At 34.9% G+C, this 24,674-nt stretch overlaps 1 protein-coding gene across 1 annotated transcript in view; it reads right to left on the reverse strand.

Moving 5' to 3' along the window:
- The window catches only part of MALRD1 (MAM and LDL receptor class A domain containing 1), a 725,579-nt gene that overhangs the window by 510,894 nt on the left and 190,011 nt on the right, over nt 1-24,674 (reverse strand). The window contains exon 18 of the mRNA XM_011963908.1: nt 6,841-6,928. Within this exon, the coding sequence (XP_011819298.1) occupies nt 6,841-6,928 (88 nt within the window). The remainder of the gene's footprint in view (nt 1-6,840; nt 6,929-24,674) is intronic.

The raw sequence follows: 24,674 nt of genomic DNA on the forward strand, positions 1-24,674 counted from the left end.
TTAAAGAAATGGATAAATTCCTAGAAACGTACAACCTATCAAGATGGAATCAAGGAGAAATAAAAAATCTAAACAGATGGAATTATGAGTAATGAGACTGAATAATTAACCAAAAATCTCCCACCAAAGAAAAGTTCAAGGCCTGATGGATTCACTGCTAAATTTAACCAAATATTTAAAGAATTCATACCAATCCTTATCAAACTCTTCCAAAAACTGAAGAGGCAGAAACACTTTCAAACTCATTTTTTATGATCAGCCTGATTCCAAGCTAGAAAAGGAGACTACAAGGAAAGAAAATTACAGGCCAATATGACTGATGAATATAGATGCAAAAATCCTCAACAAAATACTAGCAAGCTGATTTCAACAACAGTGTAAAAGAATCACATATCATGACCAAGTGGAATTTATCTCTGGGACATAAAGATGGTTCAACACATGAAAATTAATAAATGTGATGCATAACATCAACAGAATGAGGGCTTAAAATCTTATGATCAGGTAAAAAAATGTAGAAAAGGCATTTGACAATATTTAACATCCTTTCATGATAAAAACTCCAAACAAATTAGGAATAGAAGAAATGCTCCTCAGTACAGTAACAGTTTTAAAGCTTTTAACAAGTATTGGGAGGATGTGGCTAAAAGTGAACCTCTGTACAAGCCCAAAGTTAACATCACACTCAATGGTAAAAAGCTAAAAGCTTTTCCTCTAAGATCCTCAAATCTTTGTCTCTAAGACAAAAATTCATACAGAATACAAAAGAAAACAAAAGATTTCAACTAGATAAAGCAATTTTGAAGAAGAAAAAAACTGATGGCATCATACTTCCTGCTTTCAAATTATATTACAATGTTATAGTAATCAAAACAGCATGGTACTTGCATAAAAGCAGAAACATGGACCAATGGAGCAAAACAGAAAGCACAGAAATAAGCCTACACATATACAGTCAAGTAATCTATAAGAAAAATGACAAGAATACACAATGGGAAAAATAATCTCTTCAATAAGCGGTGTTAAAGAAATGGATATCCATATGCAAAGCAAAATGAAATTGGGCTCTTATCTTACATCATGTACAAAATCACAATGGGAGAAAGTATTCCCAAACCATATAACAGATAAGGAGCTAATATCAAACTACGTAAGAAACTTATACAACTCAACAGCAAAAACAAACAAAACAAAAAACAACAACAAATAATCCAATTTTAAGAGGGGAAAAACACCTGAATAGACTTTTTATCCAAAGAAGACATAGACAACAGGTATATGAAAAGGCACTCACTATCAGCAATGATCAGAAAAATGCAAATCAAAATTATGATGAGATACTAATTCTCATCTGTTAGGATGTCTATTATCAAAAGTTAAAAGATAGCCAGTGTTGGTGAAGATGTGGAGAAAAGGGAACACTCATACCTGTTGGTAGGAATGTAAACTGATACAGCCATTATGAAAAACAGTATGGAGGTTGCTCCAAAAATTAAAAATGTAACTATCCACATGATCCAGCAATTCCAATTCTGGGTGTATATCCGGGGCAATAAAAATCACTATTTCAAAGAGATATCTAGACTTCAATGAACTCCCATGTTCATTGCAGCATGATTCACAAGAGCCACAATAGGGAAACAATTTACATGTATGGAGATAGATACATGTATGGATAAAGAAAACATGATATATGTGTATATTCGAACATTATGCAGCTTTTAAAAAAAAAATCCTGTCATTATGAAATTCGAATAATGCCATATCCATTACACTAAGTGAAATAAGACAGACACAGAAGACAAATACTTCATGATTGCACATGTAAAAGGAATCTAAAAGTTGAACTCAGAAGAGAGTAGAGAGGTCGTTAGCAGAGGTTGAGAGATGAAGAAAATGGAGATATGTTGGTAAAATGGTACTAACTTGCAGTTATCAGAAGAGTAACTTCCGGTAAGATATTGTACACTTGAAATTTGCTGAGAGTAGATTTTAAGTGCTTTTTTTTTTCTTTTTCTTTTTTCTTTTTTTGAGAGTCTTGCTCTGTCGCCCAGGCTGGAGTGTAGTAGCACAATCTTGGCCCACTACAATCTCCGCATCCCAGGTTCAAGCAATACTCCTGCTTCAGCCTCCTAAGTAGCTGGGATTACAGGTGTGTGCCACCATGCCTGGCTAACTTTTGTATTTTCAGTAGAGACCGTGTTTCACCACATCGACCGGGCTGGTGTTGAACTCCCGACCTTAGGTGATCCACCCGCTTCAGTCTCCCAAAGTGCTAGGTTTACATGCGTGAGCCACCACACCCAGTCAAGTTCACTCACCACACACACAGAGGATGAGTAACTATATGAGGTTAGAGATGTGTTAATTATTAATAGTTTGATTGTGGTAACTATTTCATAATATACAGACATGTCAAAACATACCATTTTGCCAATTATATCTTAATAAAGTAGGAAAAATAAATTAACAATATTACAAAAGTATTGAAACAAAGCAGGTATAATTCATAATTGAGAAAGATTTGAAAATTACATTAGAAACCTCTATAGCTTAGAATATGAGAGAGAAGACTTGGAAGAGCAAATGATGTTTTAAGACAAACTGAAAATAAACTCAGTTAAGGGCATAAAAACTATTGGGGAAAATTAATAACATATTTAGTCTAATATTTGCTTTTCATTCAAGTCAACACTGTCTCGAGTCAGAGTAATGGAAAAAAGCAGGTCTGAGAAATATCTTGCGGTTGTAGTCAGTGGAAATTGCAACCGAACAAGTTTAAGAAGAATGTCAAAGATGACTGGAATTTCAAGCCCAGGTTGCTGGAGAACACTGCTTTCATTAATATTACAAGGAAGGCATGAGGGGAAAAGGTTGATTTTGAAGTAACAAAGAAAAGTAAAATAATCTACTACTCAGTCATTTTCTATAAAATAAAAGTTGTAGGTAAGATAGAAACCCACATTTTGGGGATTAGGTAAACATTTTGGTTTGTGTGTATGTGACTTTGAGTTTTTATTTATTTTGCTTTGTTTTACTGGCCAAGGAAGAATAATGCTATAAACAAATAATCAGTTAATATTGAAAGGAAATCAATGACCTAAGTGAAGTTACAAGCATGATTCTTACTTCACATAACATGATGCCATGAAAAAAAAAAAAAACGACTGGAAAGCATCAAGAGTAACATTTTTGGTGAAGAGTCCAATTTTTATTTTTGTTTCATCTTATGGCAAGATTACATCAAATTCCTTTATCAAACCTAAGGATTCAACAAGCCCTGTGATTTAGACCCATAGTTTATTTTGTTATAAAGCCAACGCAAAAAACACACAGCTCATACAGTTTTTAAAGTTTTTTATTTTTCTTCCAAAACTTGTAACAACAAATTGGGACTAACACGCTGTAACTGATATTTCACATCTCTGCCTGTGCCTCTAGTAGCTGTTTTACCTCTCCTTGGAATTGTGAGCCACAGAATGGATTTAGCAGGATAATCAGGGCAACAACAGTTTCAATGGTGGCTCATGTTTCTTTTCTGTGTTCTTTTTTTGGTCTCTTCTGCCTCTGAGGTCACAATGATTCTTTCTAATCTCAGATTTGGGGGCAATATGAGGAAAGCCCTGGCCATTGAAATCAGACCAGCTTAGGTAAAATCACAATCCAATCCCTAATTTGGTATTCTCAGCCAGGCTACTTATGCTCTTTAAGTTTAATGTTTTATATCTGTAAATTGGAGATTGTAGCCTCTTCCTTGCAGGTTTGATAACCAGTGTAATGCTAGTGGTGAACACTATGGTCCCGAGAGGCAGTCACTGTGTTCTGCCACTTTACAGCTAAGTACCCTTGAGCAGGTTATCTCCTTTTCAATTTCCTCCATAAAATTGGTATAATAAAGGTATTAATCCTAGTCCATATACAACATCTATTCACCTATGTTGGACCAGGCACTCTTCTAGACTCTTTAAACATTGTAAGATTATGTAAGATAAAATACGCATGAGTGACCAGTTGTTATATTGTCCCTACATACCACCTCCCTTTCTTGTAAAGATTTTCTATCTCTCCTACCCTTGCTGAGCTACCTGGAGGTAGAAAATACTTCTCTGCCCCATTGTTAGGATCTGATCAATGGACAACGAACATGAACAGACACAATGAGATGTATACCATGTCCCAATTGAAATTTCAAATACACTTTCTTTTTCCATCCTCTATGAAATGTGTCAAATAGTGACTTGGTCTTTTAGCCAGGGTCTCAGAGAGATAGGACCACGTGAAACACAGACACATAGCTAAGAGCTACATAAAATTACACAGAGCTATGATTAGGATCTATCTGTCTATCTGTGTCTTTGCTCTTATTCTCTATGCCAACCCACATGCTTGAGAGCAAGAAATAAATGCAGTCATAAGCTACTGAGACCTGGCTTTCAACGAAAGCTGACTGATATATAATATAGTATCTGGCACATAGAAATATTTAATGTTTTAGCAATAATATTAAAACTAAACTAAAATACATAACAAGAGTACAAAAAACACCTAAAATTACTGACATTCCTCTATCCACTTATCCATCCAACAAATATTTGTTGAGTACTAGTATGTGTCAGATACTGTTGTAGGTGTTAGAGATGAAATAGTGAAGAGGTAATACACCTGCTCTCATACAACTAACATCAATATGGGGGAAAATATAAATTTAACTATAAGGGTGATATGTGTTATGGAGAAAAGTAACACCAGAAATAGAAATAGAAAATGCCAGATAAGAAACTGTGTGTGTGTGTGTGTTCAGAGGAGGCTTTCCTGAAGAAACTCTGGCAGAGACCAGAAGGAAGTAAGGGAGGGACTCAGAGAGACATCTGTAGGAAACCTGTTCCAGGAACAGGGAAAAGCAGATGGAAAAGTCCTAACCATATGATATGGTTTGGCTGTGTCCCTACCCAAATCTCATCTTGAATTATAGCTCCCATAATTTCCACATGTCATGGGAGGACCCATTGAGAGGTAACTGAATCACCCTACATTGTTCTTGTGAAAGTGAATAAGTCTTACAAGATTTGATGGTTTTATAAAGGGGAGTTCCCCTGCACACACTCTCTTTGCCTGCACCATGTAAGATGTGACTTTGCTCCTCCTTCACCTTCTGCCATGATTGTGAGGCCTTCCTAGCCATGTAGAACTGAGTCAATTAAACTACCTTTCTTTATAAATTACCCAGTCTCGGGTATGTCTTTATTAGCAGTGTGAGAATGGACTAATACACCATAAATTGGCTGAAGTGCTTAATAATTAGCTAAGAGGCCTTCGTAGTAAGGAAAAGTGAATGAGATATACACTGGTGAAAGGTGAATTCGAGAGGTATAAGGGGTTATTCATTTATTCCTTGGAAGGTATCATTAGTTTGAGATTTGCTCTGAATGAGATAGAGTCATAGGAATTCTGACAATAGAATGACCTAATCTCATCTAAGTTTGAAAAGGAACATGGGGGCTGTTTTCAGAATATAGCACACAACGGTAGGAGGAGAGAGATCATTTAAAAAGCAATTGCAATAATCCATGCATAGACACTGGTTGCTTGGACCAAGGGGGAAGTGGTGAGGGCAATGAGGAGTGGGTTCTAAACTGAGTTTGTTAATATAAATCAGATTTGTTAATATGGAATAAGCAGCTAGAAATAAACTGTCATTTGCTGAGATAGGGAGGTATGCAGGAGTGGAAGGACTGAGAGGTAAATGGTAATCAGGAATTCACTTTTAGGCCTTGAGAGGTAAGGGTAAATTTGTTCAATTCTGCCTCTTGTTTCACTGGCCTTCAAGAGAGGGATTTGGCTGTCTGCAGAGTTCTATGAAAACCATGACACAGAGTGGTGACACCAACAGATCCTGTTAGGACGCTGAGTGGTGGGTGGGATCAGAGCTGTGTCACATAGCTACAACTGAAAATATTGGAATCGGCCCCATCCCCTGACTGACTCTGCCTGGGATGGAGCTGGTGCTCCGCTGACCAATGAGGCTAAGATGACAGAGCGGGGATGGATGTTAAGTTTTCAGCAATTGAGAATGTTGTTGGGTTCCAGCCTCTGATCACTCCAGGGAGGAGATCATGTTCCCCCTTGTCGTGCACTTTAAGAGTTCTCAGTCTGAGTGCCAAACTCCATTAGTTTAATATCCAGTCTTCTTAGATCACTATGTACTTCCCAGAATGGGTTTCTCCTCATAACACTATTCGAGGCCTGGGTTGTGTTTACTTTAGGTTGTTTTCTATTATTATCTTTAAGATGCCTACTAGACATCCAGGTTAAGCTGTTGAGTAGGTAGTTAGTATATGGGTCTGGAGTTCAGGGGAAAGTTTGAAAATGGATACATAAATCTGGAAAATATGTCATTTATGTCATTTGAATAGACATAAATCTATAATATAGTGAGGAGATGGTTGACAACAATCCTTAGAAATATTTAAAGTGTTTCCAGAGAGTAAACCGAGAGGTTAATAAAGTATCCAATATGATGTAAATATAAGGCAAATGGTTTGGTTATTATAACTCTTTAAATATAATGGAATTACATTTTAAATTCAGACATGACTTTCCAGTATTTTGCATGTGATAAGACATAGACATACGTGATTCAAACATCTTCACTATGTTTGACACTTTAAAACTAATTACTAGCAAGGATCTAAAAAAATCTTTTCCAGAGTTAATAGATTTGAGAAAAAGAATAAAAGCAAGGTCATGTCGGAAATTTTGTAGAAATGAAATATTGATTTCCTTGGAAGTTTTCCAAGTAAACAGATTTAGAAATAACCCCAAAATGAAATGTTCTCTTACCAGGGTAGAGGGTGCAGTCCAGGAATGACAGATCATCAATCGCAATATCTCCAGTGAAGCCATCTCCCACTGAAGCCTCCACCAATATCTTAAATAAATAAATAAATAAAAATAAATAAAGAAATCTAAAAAAAAAAAAAAGAAATGTGTTTATGTGGTAAGGGAAATTTATGGAATGGATGAAGAAGAATTTAGAATTTACCCAAATATAACCTTCCATGCCATTAAAAAATTACTTTGAAGTAGTCTCCATAAGTGGTCATCTTGCCTTGAATACTTCTAGTAACAGAAACCTCCATACTTCATTGAGCCTGTTAGACTCATGGAGCTCACTGCCTTTCTGATGAGTTTCCATTTTTGAAATTTCAGCATATTAGATTGATATCCACTGCCCTACAACTTTCAGCCATTAGTTCTAGATTTGTGTAGTTTTCTTCTGGTCCTTTAAGTATTTGAAGGCAAATAATTGTCCCCTGATCCCCCTGGGTCATCTATTTCCCAAGTTAAACCTCTTCCTCCTCCTAGAAACCCAATTTTCTACCAGAGTTACTTGCTAGGATATACATTTTTAAGGGCTTTAAAATGTTTCTCACATGACACTGATTCTGTAACACTTTATGAAACTGGCTAATCGTGATTAGATCTCCTTCAGGACCACATTAATCACAGTGAAGTCAGATGACATTTGTGCTGCTACAGGAGCTGCAGTTCCACCAAAATTAGTAAAATATGAAATATCACATATAGACAAACCACTGTAGTATATGGTAGATTGTGATTAGGGTTGAGATTTACTGTAATAGAATTAATCATGATGAATTATTTTAATACTTATGCAAATGCACTGCATGCTTACTAGGAATCCCAGCATAATTTAATAATAAAGAACTTCTAGCAAACTCAAACTTAGAAAAATACATTATGTTTTCCCATTATTATACGAACATATGTTTTCATTTCATTTTCCTCACAAATGTTGTATGTGGGAGTTGAAATTTTACTTTTCAAGCTCTATCCTTCATTCAAAGTTACCACATACATTATTTGTTGACATTCTCCTTGAGAAAGAAAGTTTTAAAAGGTAAAATTGCTGACCTCAAACTTCATAACACTTTCCCCAACTTTCTACTCTTTCTTGAGGTCTACCAGGATTTTCTCCCTGATTTGTCAACCAAGGAAATTAATTAATTTGGGAAATGTTTCTGCATAGAACTAGTGGGCAAAGATAGTCCACCGGACATTGTTTGAATAACATTTAATGGTGTTATACAGGAAGTGTCCTGCTGTTTTACAATGAGTCTCTCCAAACATAAAAATGCATCCTTTTTCCCACCATCATCATGAATGAAAGGCATTATAGGAAGAGAAAACAAAAATGTGTAAAGATTATTTAGTACAAAATCATACATTTCCATAAACCTAAACTAGCAGACAGAATTTGAAAGAACATACTACAGAAAAACGTTTTCTGTTTTATTTTTAAAAATAGAGTTGGCTGAACAATTGGTGAAAAGGCACAAATACAAATTAATCACTAATAAATGTCCTGTACCGATACATGCAAATCTCACTGCAATATAACACAGAATGTGCTAACGAATGGCTTAGAAGAAATAGCAAGATAAAGAAGAAACCAGGGTAAATAAAAAGAAATGCGATTGACTTGGTCTCACTCCTCATGATTATCATTACCTTATTAATAAGAAGGAATAGAAAATTGGTATTAACATCCCACTTCACAGACAGTGAGGTTGTTGTAAATATAAGTAGCTGTAAACCAACTTTAGGGATATATACACATTCATAGCTCCATTCTGGTGTTTGGAGTTAATTGTTCCAAGACGTTTTTGTTGTCTTTATATAGTCACAAATTAAATAATTGGCTATCTATGAAAATTTCAGACAAAATTCTGTAACCCAGAGAGGGCCGTAACGTGCTAGAGAATGTGATTTGCACAAGGCATTTTTCTTTTGGAATTTACTTGATGTTGCATGCGAAGTATTTTAATATTGTTCCTGTCTGCATTCAAAGCCAATGGGAAGACACAGAAACAATCCAAGACAGAAGACAGTTTGGTTTTGCTCTAATACACAACTTAATCATAATTTTTACCAAAATATCTTCAATTTGCTAACCCCTAAATGTTAGCATTCTTGAGAATTAATGAATAGTTACAATTTAAGATACTAAACTTGTCCATTTGTATGATAGTCTCAATCTCTTTTGAATATTTAAGAAAAGCATTTTTAAAAGACTTTTTGATAATAATCACACCTCAGGAACAAAGTTATGACTGTTAAAGTTTAACCCTACTTTAACTCTACATTTAATTTAGTCTTGCAAAAAAGCTTGGTAAATTATTCTAAAATACTAATCCTAAGAAAATGACCACAAGAAGTATAAATCCAAATGCCTCTATTATGAAAATGTCACGGCCAGGCGCGGTGGCTCAAGCCTGTAATCCCAGCACTTTGGGAGGCCGAGATGGGCGGATCACGAGGTCAGCAGATCGAAACCATCCTGGCTAACATGGTGAAACCCCGTCTCTACCAAAAAACACAAAAAACTAGCCGGGCGAGGTGGCGGGTGCCTGTAATCCCAGCTACTCGGGAGGCTGAGGCAGGAGAATGGCGTGAACCTGGGATGTGGAGCTTGCAGTGAGCTGAGATCCGGCCACTGCACTCCAGCCTGGGCGACAGAGCGAGACTCCGTCTCAAAAAAAAAACAAAAAAAAAAAAAAAAAAAGAAAATGTCACTTTCATTTATGGTGTTTTTTTCACCCAGAACGAATAGAATATTTTCAAAACACAAGCGTTATACATTGTATGTAAGACAGTATTGCTATTCTGGAAATTAGGGAAGCCAAATTTTACTCCTAAGTCCCATCAGTACCTTATGGAGTGCCTCAAAGGACAACTGAAAATCCAGTTTAGTTTAAATGACCTGCCTTATCTGTACAGGTCAATTCTACTTATACTGGAACTATCACCGTCTTGGAAATGTTGTAAAGTGAACCAGCTCATCCAAGTTGTTCTTTGCATGGCTGCCACCTGCTCCAAGTAAAGACAGACTGGCCTTGTCAACCACGTAGGAACTTTGAGGCTTAAACATTAACAAGGCTCGAGCAACTTTCCTGAACTCATCCTTCTATGTATTTAGGAAACTCTGAATGACTGACCAAAAATTTTAAATGATATGGAAACGATTGTCCTCACACACAAACACATGTTTTAGGCTCCATTAACTCATAAGAGAAATGGAATTAATTCAACCTACTGCTTACTGTCCCTTTAGCCATCATGCATTTGTAAAATATTACACAATTCCAATATAACATATCAGTTTTTTGGTATGTTTTATAACTATAATGTTTTTTCAGATACATTATAAATTCATAAATTTTAAACAATAATTTCTGTCTCAAATATATTTTATATAAAGATACATTATATTTGAGGCAGAAATTCCAGTTTAAAATTTATAAAAAGCACATATTCTCTGTGGAGCAACTGGGACTCCAATGCATTTCTGATGAGAATCCTAAACGGCACAGCCATAATCATACAACTAATTTGGCAGGTTCTTATAAAATTAAACATACACTTTCACATGACATGGCAATGCGCGTGTAGGTATTTCTTTATTCGAGATAAATGAAAACATGTCTAAACAAGAACCCATTAATAAGGTTTATAAGGCTTTATTAATAATCTCCAAAAGCTCAAATCAACCCAAATATCTCCCAACTGGTATGCAGACAAGCAAACTGCAGTACCTTCATACAATAGAATATCACTCAGCAACAAAAAGGAACAATGATACATGCAACAACAGCTGTGAACCTCAAAAGCATTATAGTAAGTGAAAGAAGCCAGACTCAAAAGCCTGTATTATTTATCAACTGCTTTTATGTCGTTTTAGAAAAGTTAGAATTATTGGTGTATTAGACTACTCTCATGCTGCTATAAAGAACTGTCTAAGACTGGGTAATTTGCAAAGAAAAGAGGTTTAACTGACTCACAGTTCTGTAGGGTTGGGGAGGTCTCAAGAAACTTACAATCGTGACAGAAGGGGAAGAACACATGGTGACAGGAGAGAGAATGAGACCCGAGCAAAGGGTGAAACCCCTTATAAAACCATCAGATCCTGTGCGAATAGTATGGAGGAAACCACCGTCCTATCTCCACCGGGTCCCACCCCGGACCCATGGTGATTATTACAATTCAAGGTGAGATTTGGATGGAGACACAGAGCCAAACCCTGTCAATTAGGAAAGAAATCAGATTTGTGTTGACAGAAGCTGCGGGTGTAAAAGGAGGAGATTGACTATATCAGGAAATGGAAGATTTGGGGGAATGGCAGAGATATACTCTATTTTGGTTGTGGTGGTTGCTTACACAACTGTATACAGTTGACTCTTAAACAACATGAGTTTGAACTGCCTTGGTCCACTTATGTGTGGCTTATTTTAAACCACACACAATAAAAAATATTTGTGGCTGTGAAAGATGTGTATACAGAGGGCCAACACTTTGTTCCCAGTGCAGGACTTGAGTATGTGCTGATTTAGTTATATGGGGGCAGTCCTGGAGCTGATCCTCTGAATCCCAAAAGACAACTGTACATTTGTTGAAATTCACAGACCTGCTCACCTAAACAAGATAAAATTGACCTTTAAATCATATCTCAAAAAACAAATACAAAGAATTTATTCTATACCTATTGCCATAAGTCATCAATGTGTCTATTACTTTCACTTTTTTCTCAATTGCTAATTTAATGTGTGGCATTTTATAACAAACATATAGTAATCTCAAGAATCTCAATCTGTTCTTCAACTTGGCTATGAACAATCTTCTCTGGCTATCCACTTATAATTTCCTAGAGGACAAATATTTACACTCTTTTTTATACTTCTTAATGACACCCACTTATTTTTCATTGGATTTTCCAATAATTAAAAATGCACAAACAGAATGAAAGGCATAACATGAAGCTCTTTTAGCCCATTTTAACACCTGACTAAGGTGTTAAGTAAACTCTTATAAACACATCTAGACAACTATCTAATATTTAACCACATAACCTACAATTCTTGGGAACTTTTAGCAAGTCACCTTAGAACTGCAAACTTTTTAGGTCAATACTGAGGGAAATATTTGCTGGATACAATTTATATTGGTTTTTAAATCGTCTTTGCAATTGTTTACATAACTCTGAAACCAATCTCTATGAAATAAAACTCAGATTTGGCCTGACAAATTTTATGACTCTAACTCTGTGGCTGACTCTATCATATACACAAGACTGCAGAATAATTGGAGTTTTTCAATTACTATAGTAGACATATGAAAACCATTTATCATAAAACAAGGGCCATAAGTGCCATATTAAAACTGTGTGAGAAACTGGGCACAGGAATGGATAATAATAATAACATTGTGGTAATAGTAGAGACAAAATAAAATGCTGGGATAGATAAGTAGTCAAGAACTATAAGAGGATTACTGACTGAAAAATATGATGTCTACCAAATCTGTGTTCTTATTTTGGGAAACAAAATCATGACAAAATTTTTGTTGATCTTTTGGCATTACATTGTATTTCTTCTTAGCTAACGTCTGGCTTATAGCTTGCTGAGAATTTTTGATTCAAAAAAGAAAAATGAGTGCCTACTTAGGCATTGTGCCAAGTGATTCCATAGTTACCAGGAAGAAATAAATTCATCCCCATCCTGACTATCTCACCATTTACGACAGAGAAGACTAAATGGTGGCCCTTGGGCTGAACCCAGTCCATAACAGTTTAGCTTAACTCCGTCAGTGTTCTTGAGTCAGACTGGTTGCCAATATTTTAAAAGTCGGGTATCTCACAAGAAGACATTGCTCCTCAGCTGCTGCAGATACTAGTCACCCTATTATGCACCCACACCAAGGTTGTCAGTTGTCATTCATTATTTTAAACCTCACCTACTGTATTAGTTCATTTTCACATTGCTGTAAAGAACTGAGACTGGGTAATCTATAAAGAAAAGAGGTTTCCTCAATTCACAGTTCCACAGGCTGTACAGGAAGCATGCCTTGGGAGGCCTCAGGAAACTTTCTTACAATCATGGCAGAAGGCAAAGGGAAGCCAGAATTTCCTACATGGCTGGAGTAGGAAGAAGAGAATGAAGGGGAAAGGGGGAAAGTGTGACACACTTTTAAATAACCAGATCTCATGAGAATTCCTTCATTATCATGAGAACAGTATGGGGAAATCCCGCCCCCATGATCCAATCACCTCCCACCAGTCCCACCCCCAACACTGGGGATTAAAAATCAACATGAGATTTAGGTGGAGACACAGAGCCAAACCATATCACCTACTTTTTTCAATTAATGTCCCATGCCTGGTTCCCATTGGGTTTGCCAGTCCTTGTGCAGTTTAAGGCAGAAAGAATGAAGGGCCTGAGATTTTACCCTACTTGGAAGCTAATGAGTTAATTTGCCACTATTTTATTTATATATATATTACAGGAAAGACAGGAAAAAGCAACAGCCAGAGAAGTACCTTCCATTTCCACAGGGCAACATGAGGAGGCCTGGATGTTTACCTGCATGTGAGACAGTCACACCCATAGGAGAGAAATCCAAATGAGGAGATTCTAGCTGGAATAGGCTGCTGGCAAGTTTGCCCATTCTCCCCTCCAGAGAAAGAGAGGTGGTAAGAAGAGCTTATTTTTACTCTGGAATGTAAGCAAATGTCTCAAGGTAAAGACCATTTAAATATGCCCTTTGCTCAAAGGCTGGACTGTGCCAAACAGAAGAAATCCATGGAGAAATATCCCCAAACAGCACAGCTGGATGGTTCTCCATGGTTGAAATATTTCATTTGTGGAAGCATTATGATCCTTTAATTGTCTTCTAATATATCTGCATATTGGAATGGTTAAATCAACTCAGCCTCCCTTCCCCTAATAAAATGTCTCATTTTATACTCTTCTGAAGAAGGAGTCTCATTTGTTAGAGTCTTCCAGATTCAACTACCCACCTGTTGCTTGCCCACAAAATGTTTTCCCATCAAGGCCTCTGCTGTGTTGAGGGCAGAAAGTAAATAATAACAATATCAAAACAGAAATCAAAAAAAGTTTAAGAAATTGGGTCATTCAAAACCTCAGACATGTTTTTTTACTTACATAGAACTCTTTCTGCTAATCTTACTGAGTGAAAGAGAATACACACATTGAAAGAGAGAGAGAGAGAGGGAGGGGGAGAGAGAGAGAGAGGGAGGATGTAGGGAGCTGATCTTTACTTTGGAATGTAAACAAATGTCTTACATTACACGTATCATCATACAGATCATCTCTAAGTATTCAAGTCATATGAGATTAATTTGCTTTTTGTGGTTTTTAAACGATTCACAAACCACAAAGTTCATTTCAGTTCCATTTTCCTGTGTTTTTAGATGCACAAAAAAAAAAAAGGCCAAAATTGGAGCACATTTTTGTTTTTGCCTCCAATACATAACAATGCCTTCCTGAAACCTAAGTAAAATTTAAAAATAATAAATGTTGATCATCTTGAAATTAGTTTGCTACTTGAAATTCTGCACACTCACATGCTATTTTAAAATACCCTCAGAGAACCCATATACCCTGTAACCCACTTCGCATCTCATATATTATGTGAATGAGGACAAATCAGTTTCAGTTTTTCCAATCCTAAAAATTATATGGAACCTATTTGATCAAAGGTTACAAAGAAGGATTTAATTTAAAAAGGTCCAGCTGATACTCAAGAAAAAGGTGAAGACGGTTCAGAGCTACTGATTAAAATTTTCAGTAAATTATGTTATTATTATTTAAAAATGACCTAATAAGGTATAATAAGATTTTAACAGAATACAATGTAATACTGTCCAATCAATAGGCTCACACATGCCAAAATTAAATTCTTATTTAGGAAGCATAGTTTTAAAATTATTAAATGTTATTTTTTCCCATCAACAGACTAAATATTTTATTTTCCATACCATTAAAGGTATTTTTAAAGAAAAGAGTTGAACTCTAACTTATTATTTTTAATATACGAGTATTTTTAAAAAATCATAAGCCTTTCATTCTCTTTGTAAAATGAGACACCAAATCCCATTTTTACCGCTATTTTTATGTTTCTATGTAGCAGCTTAACACTGATGTAGACCTAAAGCAGAAAAAAAAAAAAAAAATGATAGATTTAAACCCTACTTAAATCTTAACTAACCCACATTTGTGTTTTGTTCTAGCTCAGTGTCCCATATACCCACCCATTATTTACTGTGAAATAGAAGTTCTATCTGAAGTTCCAGGTTAGATGTTACTTCCTCAGAGAAGCTTTCCTTGACCACTCAAGGTGAGGTTTATTTTCTTTTTATTTTTACAAACTTCTCATAGTTTATAATCACGTAAGTATTTGTGCGTTTAGTGTTTGTCTTCCTTATGAGACTTTAAGGGCAACCTTCAGGAGGGACACTGAAGGACACAAGGGCTGCAAACACAGCATCCAGCACAGTAACTAGCACATTATAAGCTCTCAATGTATTTTAAGGAAAAATGAAACTTCTCCTTTCAACTAAAACTGTTGGTGTTACACTTGGTGCCATGCCACATCCCACCTGTTTTACATGACATAAAACTACGGAAAAAACAAATATGTGCCAAAGATACTGATTACGTTAATATTTCACACTACTAGCTAAACTGCTGACAAATCCTGCATCCTTTTGCTTTGAAACTGTGTCTTTCTCTTCCTTACACGGCCTAGTTCCTGAATTCCAATTCGATTTCTACCTACATTTATATACTTTGCCATGACTGTCCTCCTTTTTCCATTCCCCAACTTATGCCTGCATTTCCAAGTCCTTTTCTTCAATCTTCAGTTATTTATCAAGCATCACTTTCTATCTGGAGTAATACCAATGTCATTTGTTAGATGAATTAAAATATATATACAGACACATATGTGTGTGCATATATGTGTATGTGTGCACAGACATATATACACACGTGTATATGTTTTAATTTATTATAATTATATTCAATATAAATAATACATAATATATAATTCATATTATAAAATAATATATAATATAAATTAAAACATATATACACATATAAGATATACATGTATATGTTATGTATCTGATATACATGTATATCATATATGTTACATATCTGTGTAATAGCTATTAGTTGTGGCCAGTCTTACAACATATTGTTTTAAATCTATCATTTTAATACTAAATGGGTCCATAGAGAACATTTAGAATCTAAAATTCTTATTTTGCATTTGAATAAATGAGACCCAAAAAATTTAAATAACTCATCCATAGGCCCATAGAAAGACCACTGGTTAAATGATGTCCAGTCAAAGAGTCTAATTCTTGACTGGTTTAAAAGGTCCAAATGATTCAAATTTTTACTTTCACTCTCTCTTTTACTAGGCTTCTTAGCTTTTTTACTGATCACATAGTCACTAATAGGTGTTAAATGACAGAGGAAGCTATACAAATAATACAAAACCAATTTAGACAGTTATTTATATTTAAATAACTATTGTTACCATAAAATTGTGACATCTACCAAGTGGTTAGCATTATAATAATAATATAATATTTTCTACATGTGTCACACTTTATTTTTTTTTTCATGGCACCTTAATATTTATTACATAACTGACCTTAGACCCTTACAAGAGGAACAAGTTCTGTATAATAAATGTTTTTCCAAAATAAACACTTTTTTCAATTTAGATTTTAAAATCTCATTTTAGTGAAAATAACTGCTTTTGAAACTATCAGATTAAATTAAATTTGGCCTAAAGCTTCCTCCATATTTAGTACCTTAGTACTTTGAATCCCTACATAACAAACAGCAATCTAACTTAGTATGTAAACAACCTGCAATTAACTAAGAGTATACTCTCATAGCCAAGTGTCAGTCAATCACAGCAGCCAAACTTCAGCACAAATGATTAGACCATGTCCATATAAAGCAAACGCCTTATCACACCATGCTCAAATAAGGCAAATGCTGAGCTCTAAGCAATCAAGCTGTTTGTGTACGTCACTTCTTTTTTCTGTCTACAAATACTGCCTGCCCATGTTACAGGGTGGAGCTCTCTGAACCGCTCCTGGTTCTGAGTGCTGCCCAATTCATGAATCTTTCCTTGCTCAATTAAATTATGTTAAATTTAATGTGGGTAAAGTTTTTATTTTAACAAAAACTAATGCTGTTAATAACATTTTCTTCTTTAAAATTATAGTATTTTATTTGAAATGTAACTTTAAAGTTTTTTATTGTCAAGTTCTTGTCCACTTTGTAATTGCTCTTCAAATTTGACTTCCTTGAAAATAAAAACATAATGTTAATGCTATCTTTTTTATTACTTACACATGGAAATGCTTCGGTGTCACCTAAGCCACTGATTCCCAAAATGGTATTTGAAGGTATGTTGAACAGTAACTGTGACATAATGCGTACATTATAATGTAGTTCAGGGATAGGGGAATTTAGCTCATAAAAGTCTATAATTTAACATACATTTCTCTTCACAATAAGACTAATATATATAACAGACCTTACAAGACCAAAGAATCATGAGAACACAGGAATATTCATAAATGTTGCAAACCCTTTAACATAGAAACTAAACATCACTCCTTAACTACTTGAAAAAAATAGATAATTTTAATTCTAGAAATCTAGAGTAAAATCTTTTTGGTGGTTTAGACCTTGCAACCCAAGTTATCCTTGAATATTTAAGAGATATTTCATTACTTATGTGATTTCTTAATGTGATAAATGCTAAGATAATATTTCTAATGAAGTAATTTAATTTTTCAACATGTTGAGGGTCATAAATTTCTTAAGGCTTTTCGATTTTGTATTTCTATTTCAGTTTGTGAACATGTGGCATATGAAAGCACTTTGTCTTTTCTATTAAAAAAATTCCATTTGCAAGAACTTTCTGGATCTTCAGTTCATGAGATCCTAGGTACTATGTAGACTAGCTGTGCAAAATTAACTATTTTTGAATATATATTTGGTCAAAGTTTTGCTAAACATTTTTCATCATAATTTCACTAAACTACGTTGCAGCCTTTCTCATTATACACATTTGTATAACGGGATTTTTGATGGCAGTAAGTCACACAACTAAAGAAAAAAGAAACACACAGTTGTATAGAGCCACATATTCATATTAAGCTAAGTGACAGAGAGCATCTCTATATATCAAACTGATGAAATTGTCCATTAATGCTTTTCCCAAACTCATCAAGTATATTTCTGTACATACAAAAATAAAAATTAAGTATTCAATTCTGAAAAATTAGTATACTACTTTCCCTGAAAACTGGGAATTAGTTATCAAAACCATTCTCATTGCATTATCTGGCAGCTCAGCAGGATGGTCCTTTATCTCAGTTATGCCTGGAGTAAATATTCAAGCAGTCACCTCAGCTTCATTTCTCACAAGATAAGCCTGAGTTCTACTTTTTGTTCTTGTACTCTGGTGTCCAGCCCCAGGCTCCCATTTAAGAGGTTGAGTTTGTCTCAAGCAGTGCCTCAAATCAGAAATCCCTTTAAAGCATTAGGTCAGAAATTCCAGATCAAATTACACCCAGGCCTTTTCCCCTTCATGCCCAGGCATTTTACAGTAGAAGAAAATAAGCACTAGCGCCTCATGCCAGCCTCTTATAGTGTCTCCCCCTATATTCAGCTTGCATCTCGTCTTCAGTGGACAGTATCCCCAGAAAGTAACCATAAAACAAAATGCCAGTTAATTAATACAAAATGAAAATGTAACTCTACATGTGTCTGAATATTTATGCTAGCTGGTTATCAAAATATGGTTATCAGGAAAGGAAATCTACTTGAACAAAATCAAGGATAGAACTGTTTGCTAAGCCGATAAAATAGAGGGAAGGAGGTGTGGAATATTCTATAGAGATAGTAACAGCAAACTAATACAGTCAGTTTTCTACCAACTAGAAAGGGATAGTGCATTGACACCCTCTCCTTTCTACCGAACTAAAAGCACAGATAAAATCTTCACCATTAACAAAAGCTCTTATTAACTTTAAGACACACCATCATTTTTTATAATTCAGCTACCTTTCACTGACTGCATTTAAGTTAGCATCTTTGTAATGCAATTTAAAGATAGAATATAGGGTCCTTGATGCTATTTAGGAGATAAGCTAGAATGAATTGTCACATTTACAATTCATCTCAAGAAATTTTTAAAATAAATTGTGACATTCAATCACATGGCACTTACTTTACACATCATTTAATCTAATGTTTCCCCAATTTGTCTTTCTTACCATCAGAACCACTACCAGCTTTTGCTAAAAACACAGATTCTTAGGATTCTCCTCTGGAGCTTTCAATATTGGTGCTTGTAGGGAATCTGCATTTTTGTATAAGACTTTAGGATTTTCTGATAATAAGGAAAATTTAAGAGCTAATAATCTAATCTAAGTTCTGTGTTAAAAAGGACAAGTGGATTCCCAGGGATATAAAGTTCTTTGCCTGATAACTGAGATATTTTATAATTTTTCACACGCATGCAAATAAAAGTCCTAGAAATATAAATTACTTGACCTAATAACTGAGATAAGAGTGAATCATCAATTGCTCTTAAATCAAATTTCTATCTATTCAACCATGCAATGTGGAGAGAATACAGTATGCATACATTTACTTATTTTATTGCTCACAATAAAATTTTTGCTATGTTTTCCCTAGTCTATTGAGGATTCATAGTTTGTACCTTGTAGCCTCCTGTAAAACCAGTTAAAGCCTACACAAAAAATTTATTTGTAATTTAGATGAGCTCTCTATTTATTTCTACTTCCTAAGAATCTATTCTGCTTTCTCTAGTTCCTCACATTACCTAGATTATAGTTAAAAATAATGCTGCATCTCATTGTGAACTCTCAGTGTATAAGCTCATGTGGAATCTAGGACTTCTTCAATGACAACATTTCAACACTAAAACAAAATTAATACTAGGGCAGTCTGAAAGTCACTCAATACGCAATTTATTTGTACCTGCTTTTCATCCCTTGGATTCTAAGAGGTATGCTCCAGCAATGCTGCAAGCTCACTGACAAGAGTTCATGAGTTACTGTAACATAATTTAATGTCATCTAAGATACTACCCTGACTTCTCTCGATGGTCTTAGTTCACGGCCACCTATGGGAGGTGCAGAGAAGCAACCACCTGACAAGGATGCCTGTATTTGCTCTTAATTTATATCCAAGGCTGGGATGTTTCATATGATAAAGAGACCAAATGCAGAATTAATCTATATTTGGTCTGGGAGTTGATCTCTGCAATAATCAAACCTCAAAGGCAACCTAAAATCTAAGCCACATATTAAATAGCTTGGTTTTTAAGTTGCATGTTGCATGTATGCTGGCTTCATAGAAAATGCAAGTAGCAATGACCATTTTTAAAGTCATTAGCCCTGGAGCTCTCCTAGTTCTGAACCACATAGAAATCAAATCTTACCAGACTTTTTTTTTTTTTTTTTTTTTTTGAAACAGGGTCTGGCTCCATTGCCCAGGCTGGAGTGCAGGGCATGATCTTGGCTCACTTATGCCTCTGCCTCCTGGATTCAAGCCATCCTCCCACCTCAGCCTCTGGAGTAGCACAGGCATGTGCCACCATATCCAGCTAATATTTTTATTTTTGTACAAATGGGGTTTGTCATCGTTCCTATGCCGGTCTCAAACTCCCAGACTCTAGCAATCCACCTGCCTTGAATTCCCAAAGTACTGGGACTACAGGTGACAGCCACTGTGCCCAGCAACTAAACTTCTAAAAATGAATTTTACATAAAATTATCTAAGCATGCAAGGAAAGATAAGAAGCCTAAGGAACCAATGAGTTGAAGAATAAATGCAGTTTAAATCATACATGTAAACAGCATGATGTGATGTGGTGGGAATATCATTTTACATGCCTTAAAGCATGAGTAAAAGGTCTTTTCTTAGAAAATTGGATCTTAGTTTAGGATATCTTTAGATAGGAGTATGAAAAGTCGTATCATATTGATGATTAAAGTGCTTCCTTTGGCTAATTTTAAGGATAGGACATTTACTTTCACATAATTCATATGAATCTTAGAGTTAAAAATAAAAATGCCCTTTTCAAATCCTTACTTTCATACTTTTTTTTTCATTTCTTTCACTTTTGTGTTAATGGCCCGTGTCTTAACATGTTCTATTAAGCCTTGTGAAAATACATACTTTGTTTTCAGCCTCTTCGGAGAACCATCACTCCACCTCCTAGGCTTCTGAAGAAGCAGACCCAAGCTTATTGTTATTACATATTTCTAAAACTAGGTGACCAAGAAAAATTGATACAATTCCAATCATACTTTAAAGTTAATAATCAGGTGTATTCTGTCCCCAGGGCAAGAGGTAAACACCCAAGAGTGTTGGTTGTCTAATTGTGCAGCTGGATAAACAAATCTTAATGCTTGAAAATGTTCAAAGGTTATTCTCACATTGATTGTTGATAACTATGTGTAACAACATAAAAAAAAAAAGAATTACATCTGAGGATAACACACAATCTCTAAGGGCAAGAACAGCAACAAAAATTCTGCTTCAATTACTATTGAAATAATATATTAATCTTGTGAAGTCTACAGTGGCTGGTTGTAAAGATTAGGCATTAGCAAACTTTTAAAGGCTTTTTAATGAAAACGTTATGAAATATAGTTTTTAAAAGCTAAATACAGCCACACCAATTTTTCACATTCTCTGGGCTGCTTTAATATTGCCATTAAAGAATTGATTTGGCTGTGACATAGATTCTATGTTCCATGGAGTCTACCATTCATAAAGATGTAATGTAAGGTAACAAAAATATAAATTGCATGCATGGAGGGGAAAAGTCAAGAGTATTTTTATGTGACAAAAGTTGTTATCAGTTTAAAATAGTCTGTTATAAACATAGGACTCTGTATGTTAGTTTCACTAACAAGAAAGAAACAAATTACAGCAGACACAAAAACAAAAACGGGAAAAGAAACAAAGCTTAGCACCACAGAAAATCACCAAACTACAGAGGTAAACAATAAGAAAGGAAGACCTGAACAAGTAATCTAAAAAACAATTAATGAAATGGTAGAAGGAAATCCTAATTTATCAATAATAAACTTGAATATAAGTGGATTAAACTCTAATTAAAAGATATAAATTGGATAAATGGATTTAGAAAGCAAAACCCCCCTATATGCTGCATACATGATACTTACCTCACTATTAAAGACAAATAGACGGAAAGTGAAGAGATGGTAAAATATATTTTATGCAAACAAATGAAAAGCAAGCCGGAGTAGCCACAGTCATGGCAGATTTTAAAAGGCTTTAAGTAAAAAACTATTTAAAAAAAAACAAAGAGTGTCACTGTATAATGATAAAGGGGCCAATTCAACAAGAGGACATAACATATCTTAGGTGCAACTATATAGGTACCCAATACCAGAGCACCCAGATATATAAAGCACATATTAGATTTAAAGGTAGAGATAGACTGCAATACAATATTAGTAGGAAACTTCAACATTCCACTTTAAAAATGGACAGATTATCTGAAGAGAAAATCAACCAAGAAATGACAGACTCAAACTATACCATAGACCAAATGGACCTAGCAGATAAAGAAGATCTCATCTGTTATGGTTTGGCTCTATATCCCCACCCAAATCTCATCTTGATTACAGCTCCCATAATTCATACATGTTGTGGGAGGGAACCAGTGGGAGATAACTGAATCATGGGGGCAGTTTCCCCCATACTATTCTTGTGGTAGTGAATATGTCTCATAAGATCTGATGGTTTTATAAGGGCGAACCCTTTTCACTCAGTTCTCATTTCTATTTTGTTTGCCACCACGTAAGACGTGTCTTTCGCCTTCCACCATGATTGTGAGACCTCCCCAGTCACATGGAACTATGAGTCCACAAAAACCTTTTTCTCTGTAAATTACCCAGTCTCGGGTATGTCTTTATCAGCAGTATGAATACATTGTCCAACAGCTGCAGAATACACATTATTCTCAACTGTACATCAAACATTCTCCAGGACCAATCATATTAGGGCACACAGTAAGTCTTAACAAATTTTAGACGACAGATATTATATGAAGTATCTTTTCTGACTACAATGATATAAAGTCAGAATTCAACAACAGGAAAGCCCTTGGAAATTTTATAAAAACATGGAAATGAAATAGCATGCACCCAAGAAACCAATGGGTCTAATTAAGACTTTAATAGGAAAATTTCAAAAGTCACTGAGACAAGTAAGAATGAAAATCCATCATACCTACGGAACATGGCAAAAGTAGTTCTAATAGAAAAGTGTAGTAGTAAAAGCGTACATCAAAAAAGAAGAAAGATTTTCAAATTACACGGCAAAATTATACACTTCAAATAACAAGAACATCAAGAACAAACTGAACCCAAAATTGGTAGAAGGAAGGAAATAATAAAGCTCACAGCAGATATAAATGAAACGGACACTAAAAAATATTTCAAAAGACAAAAAAAAAAGTGTAAAGGTAAACTGACAAAACCTTTAGCTAAACTAAGACAAAAAGAGAGAAAATTCAAATAAATAAAAGATGAAAAAGGAGACATTACAACTGATACACCACAGAAATACAAGGGATTGTAAGATATTACTCTTAACTATATGCCAACAAATTTGATAATGTAGAATAAAATGAATAAATTTCTACACACATACAACTACCAAGATTAAATTGTGAAGAAATAGAACATCTGAACACATCAATAATGAGTTTGGAAATTGAATCAGTAATAAAACATCTTCCATCAAAACCACCACCACCACCACCACCACCACCCAGGACCTGATGGCTTCACTGCTGAATTCTACCAAACAGTTGGATACCAATTCTCCACAAACTTTTCCACAAAAGTAATGAGGAAGGAATACTACCATGATCATTTTATGAGGCTCACAATACCCTGATTCTAAAACCAAAGACACACACAAAATGAAAATGACAGGCCAATATTCCTGAAGAACATAGACACAAAAATTCTCGACAAGATAATAGTAAACTGACTTCAACAGCACACTAAAAAGATTATTCACTATGATCAAGTGGGATTCATCCCAGGGATGGAAGGATGGTTTAACATGCACAAATCAGTAAATATGATACACCACCATAATAGAAAGAAAAACAAAAACAATGTGATCATTTCAATAGATGCAAAAAGAGCACTCGACAAAAGTCAAAATTCCTTTATGATAAACACTGTTAACAAAGTAGGTATAGAAGGAGGGTACCTCAACACAGTAAAGGCCATATGTGACAAAACCACAGCTAACATCATATTTATGGAGAAAAGTTAAATGCTTTTCCTCTATGATATGGAAGAAGACAAGGATGTCAACTTCCACCACTTCTATTTAGCATAGTAGTGGAGGTCCTAGCCAGAAAAAAGAAATAAATAAGAGGGATACAAACTGGAAAGAAGGAAGTCAGATTGTCTCTGTTTGTAGAAAATATGATCATATATATATGTATGTGACACATATGATATATATATGATCATATAGATATATATGATCTCTCTCTTTAGGGTTCTTTCTATATATACTTATAGATATATAGAGTGAGAACCCTAAAGACTTTACCAAAAGCTACTAGAAATAATAAACAGTAAAGTTGTAGGATACAAAATCAACACAGAAAATTCAGTGGTGTTTCTATACACTAATAGTGAACTACCTGAAAAAGTCATCAAGAAAGGA

The sequence above is a fragment of the Colobus angolensis genome, unplaced genomic scaffold (assembly GCF_000951035.1).
Source record: "Colobus angolensis palliatus isolate OR3802 unplaced genomic scaffold, Cang.pa_1.0 Scaffold63, whole genome shotgun sequence".
Lineage (NCBI taxonomy): Eukaryota > Metazoa > Chordata > Mammalia > Primates > Cercopithecidae > Colobus > Colobus angolensis.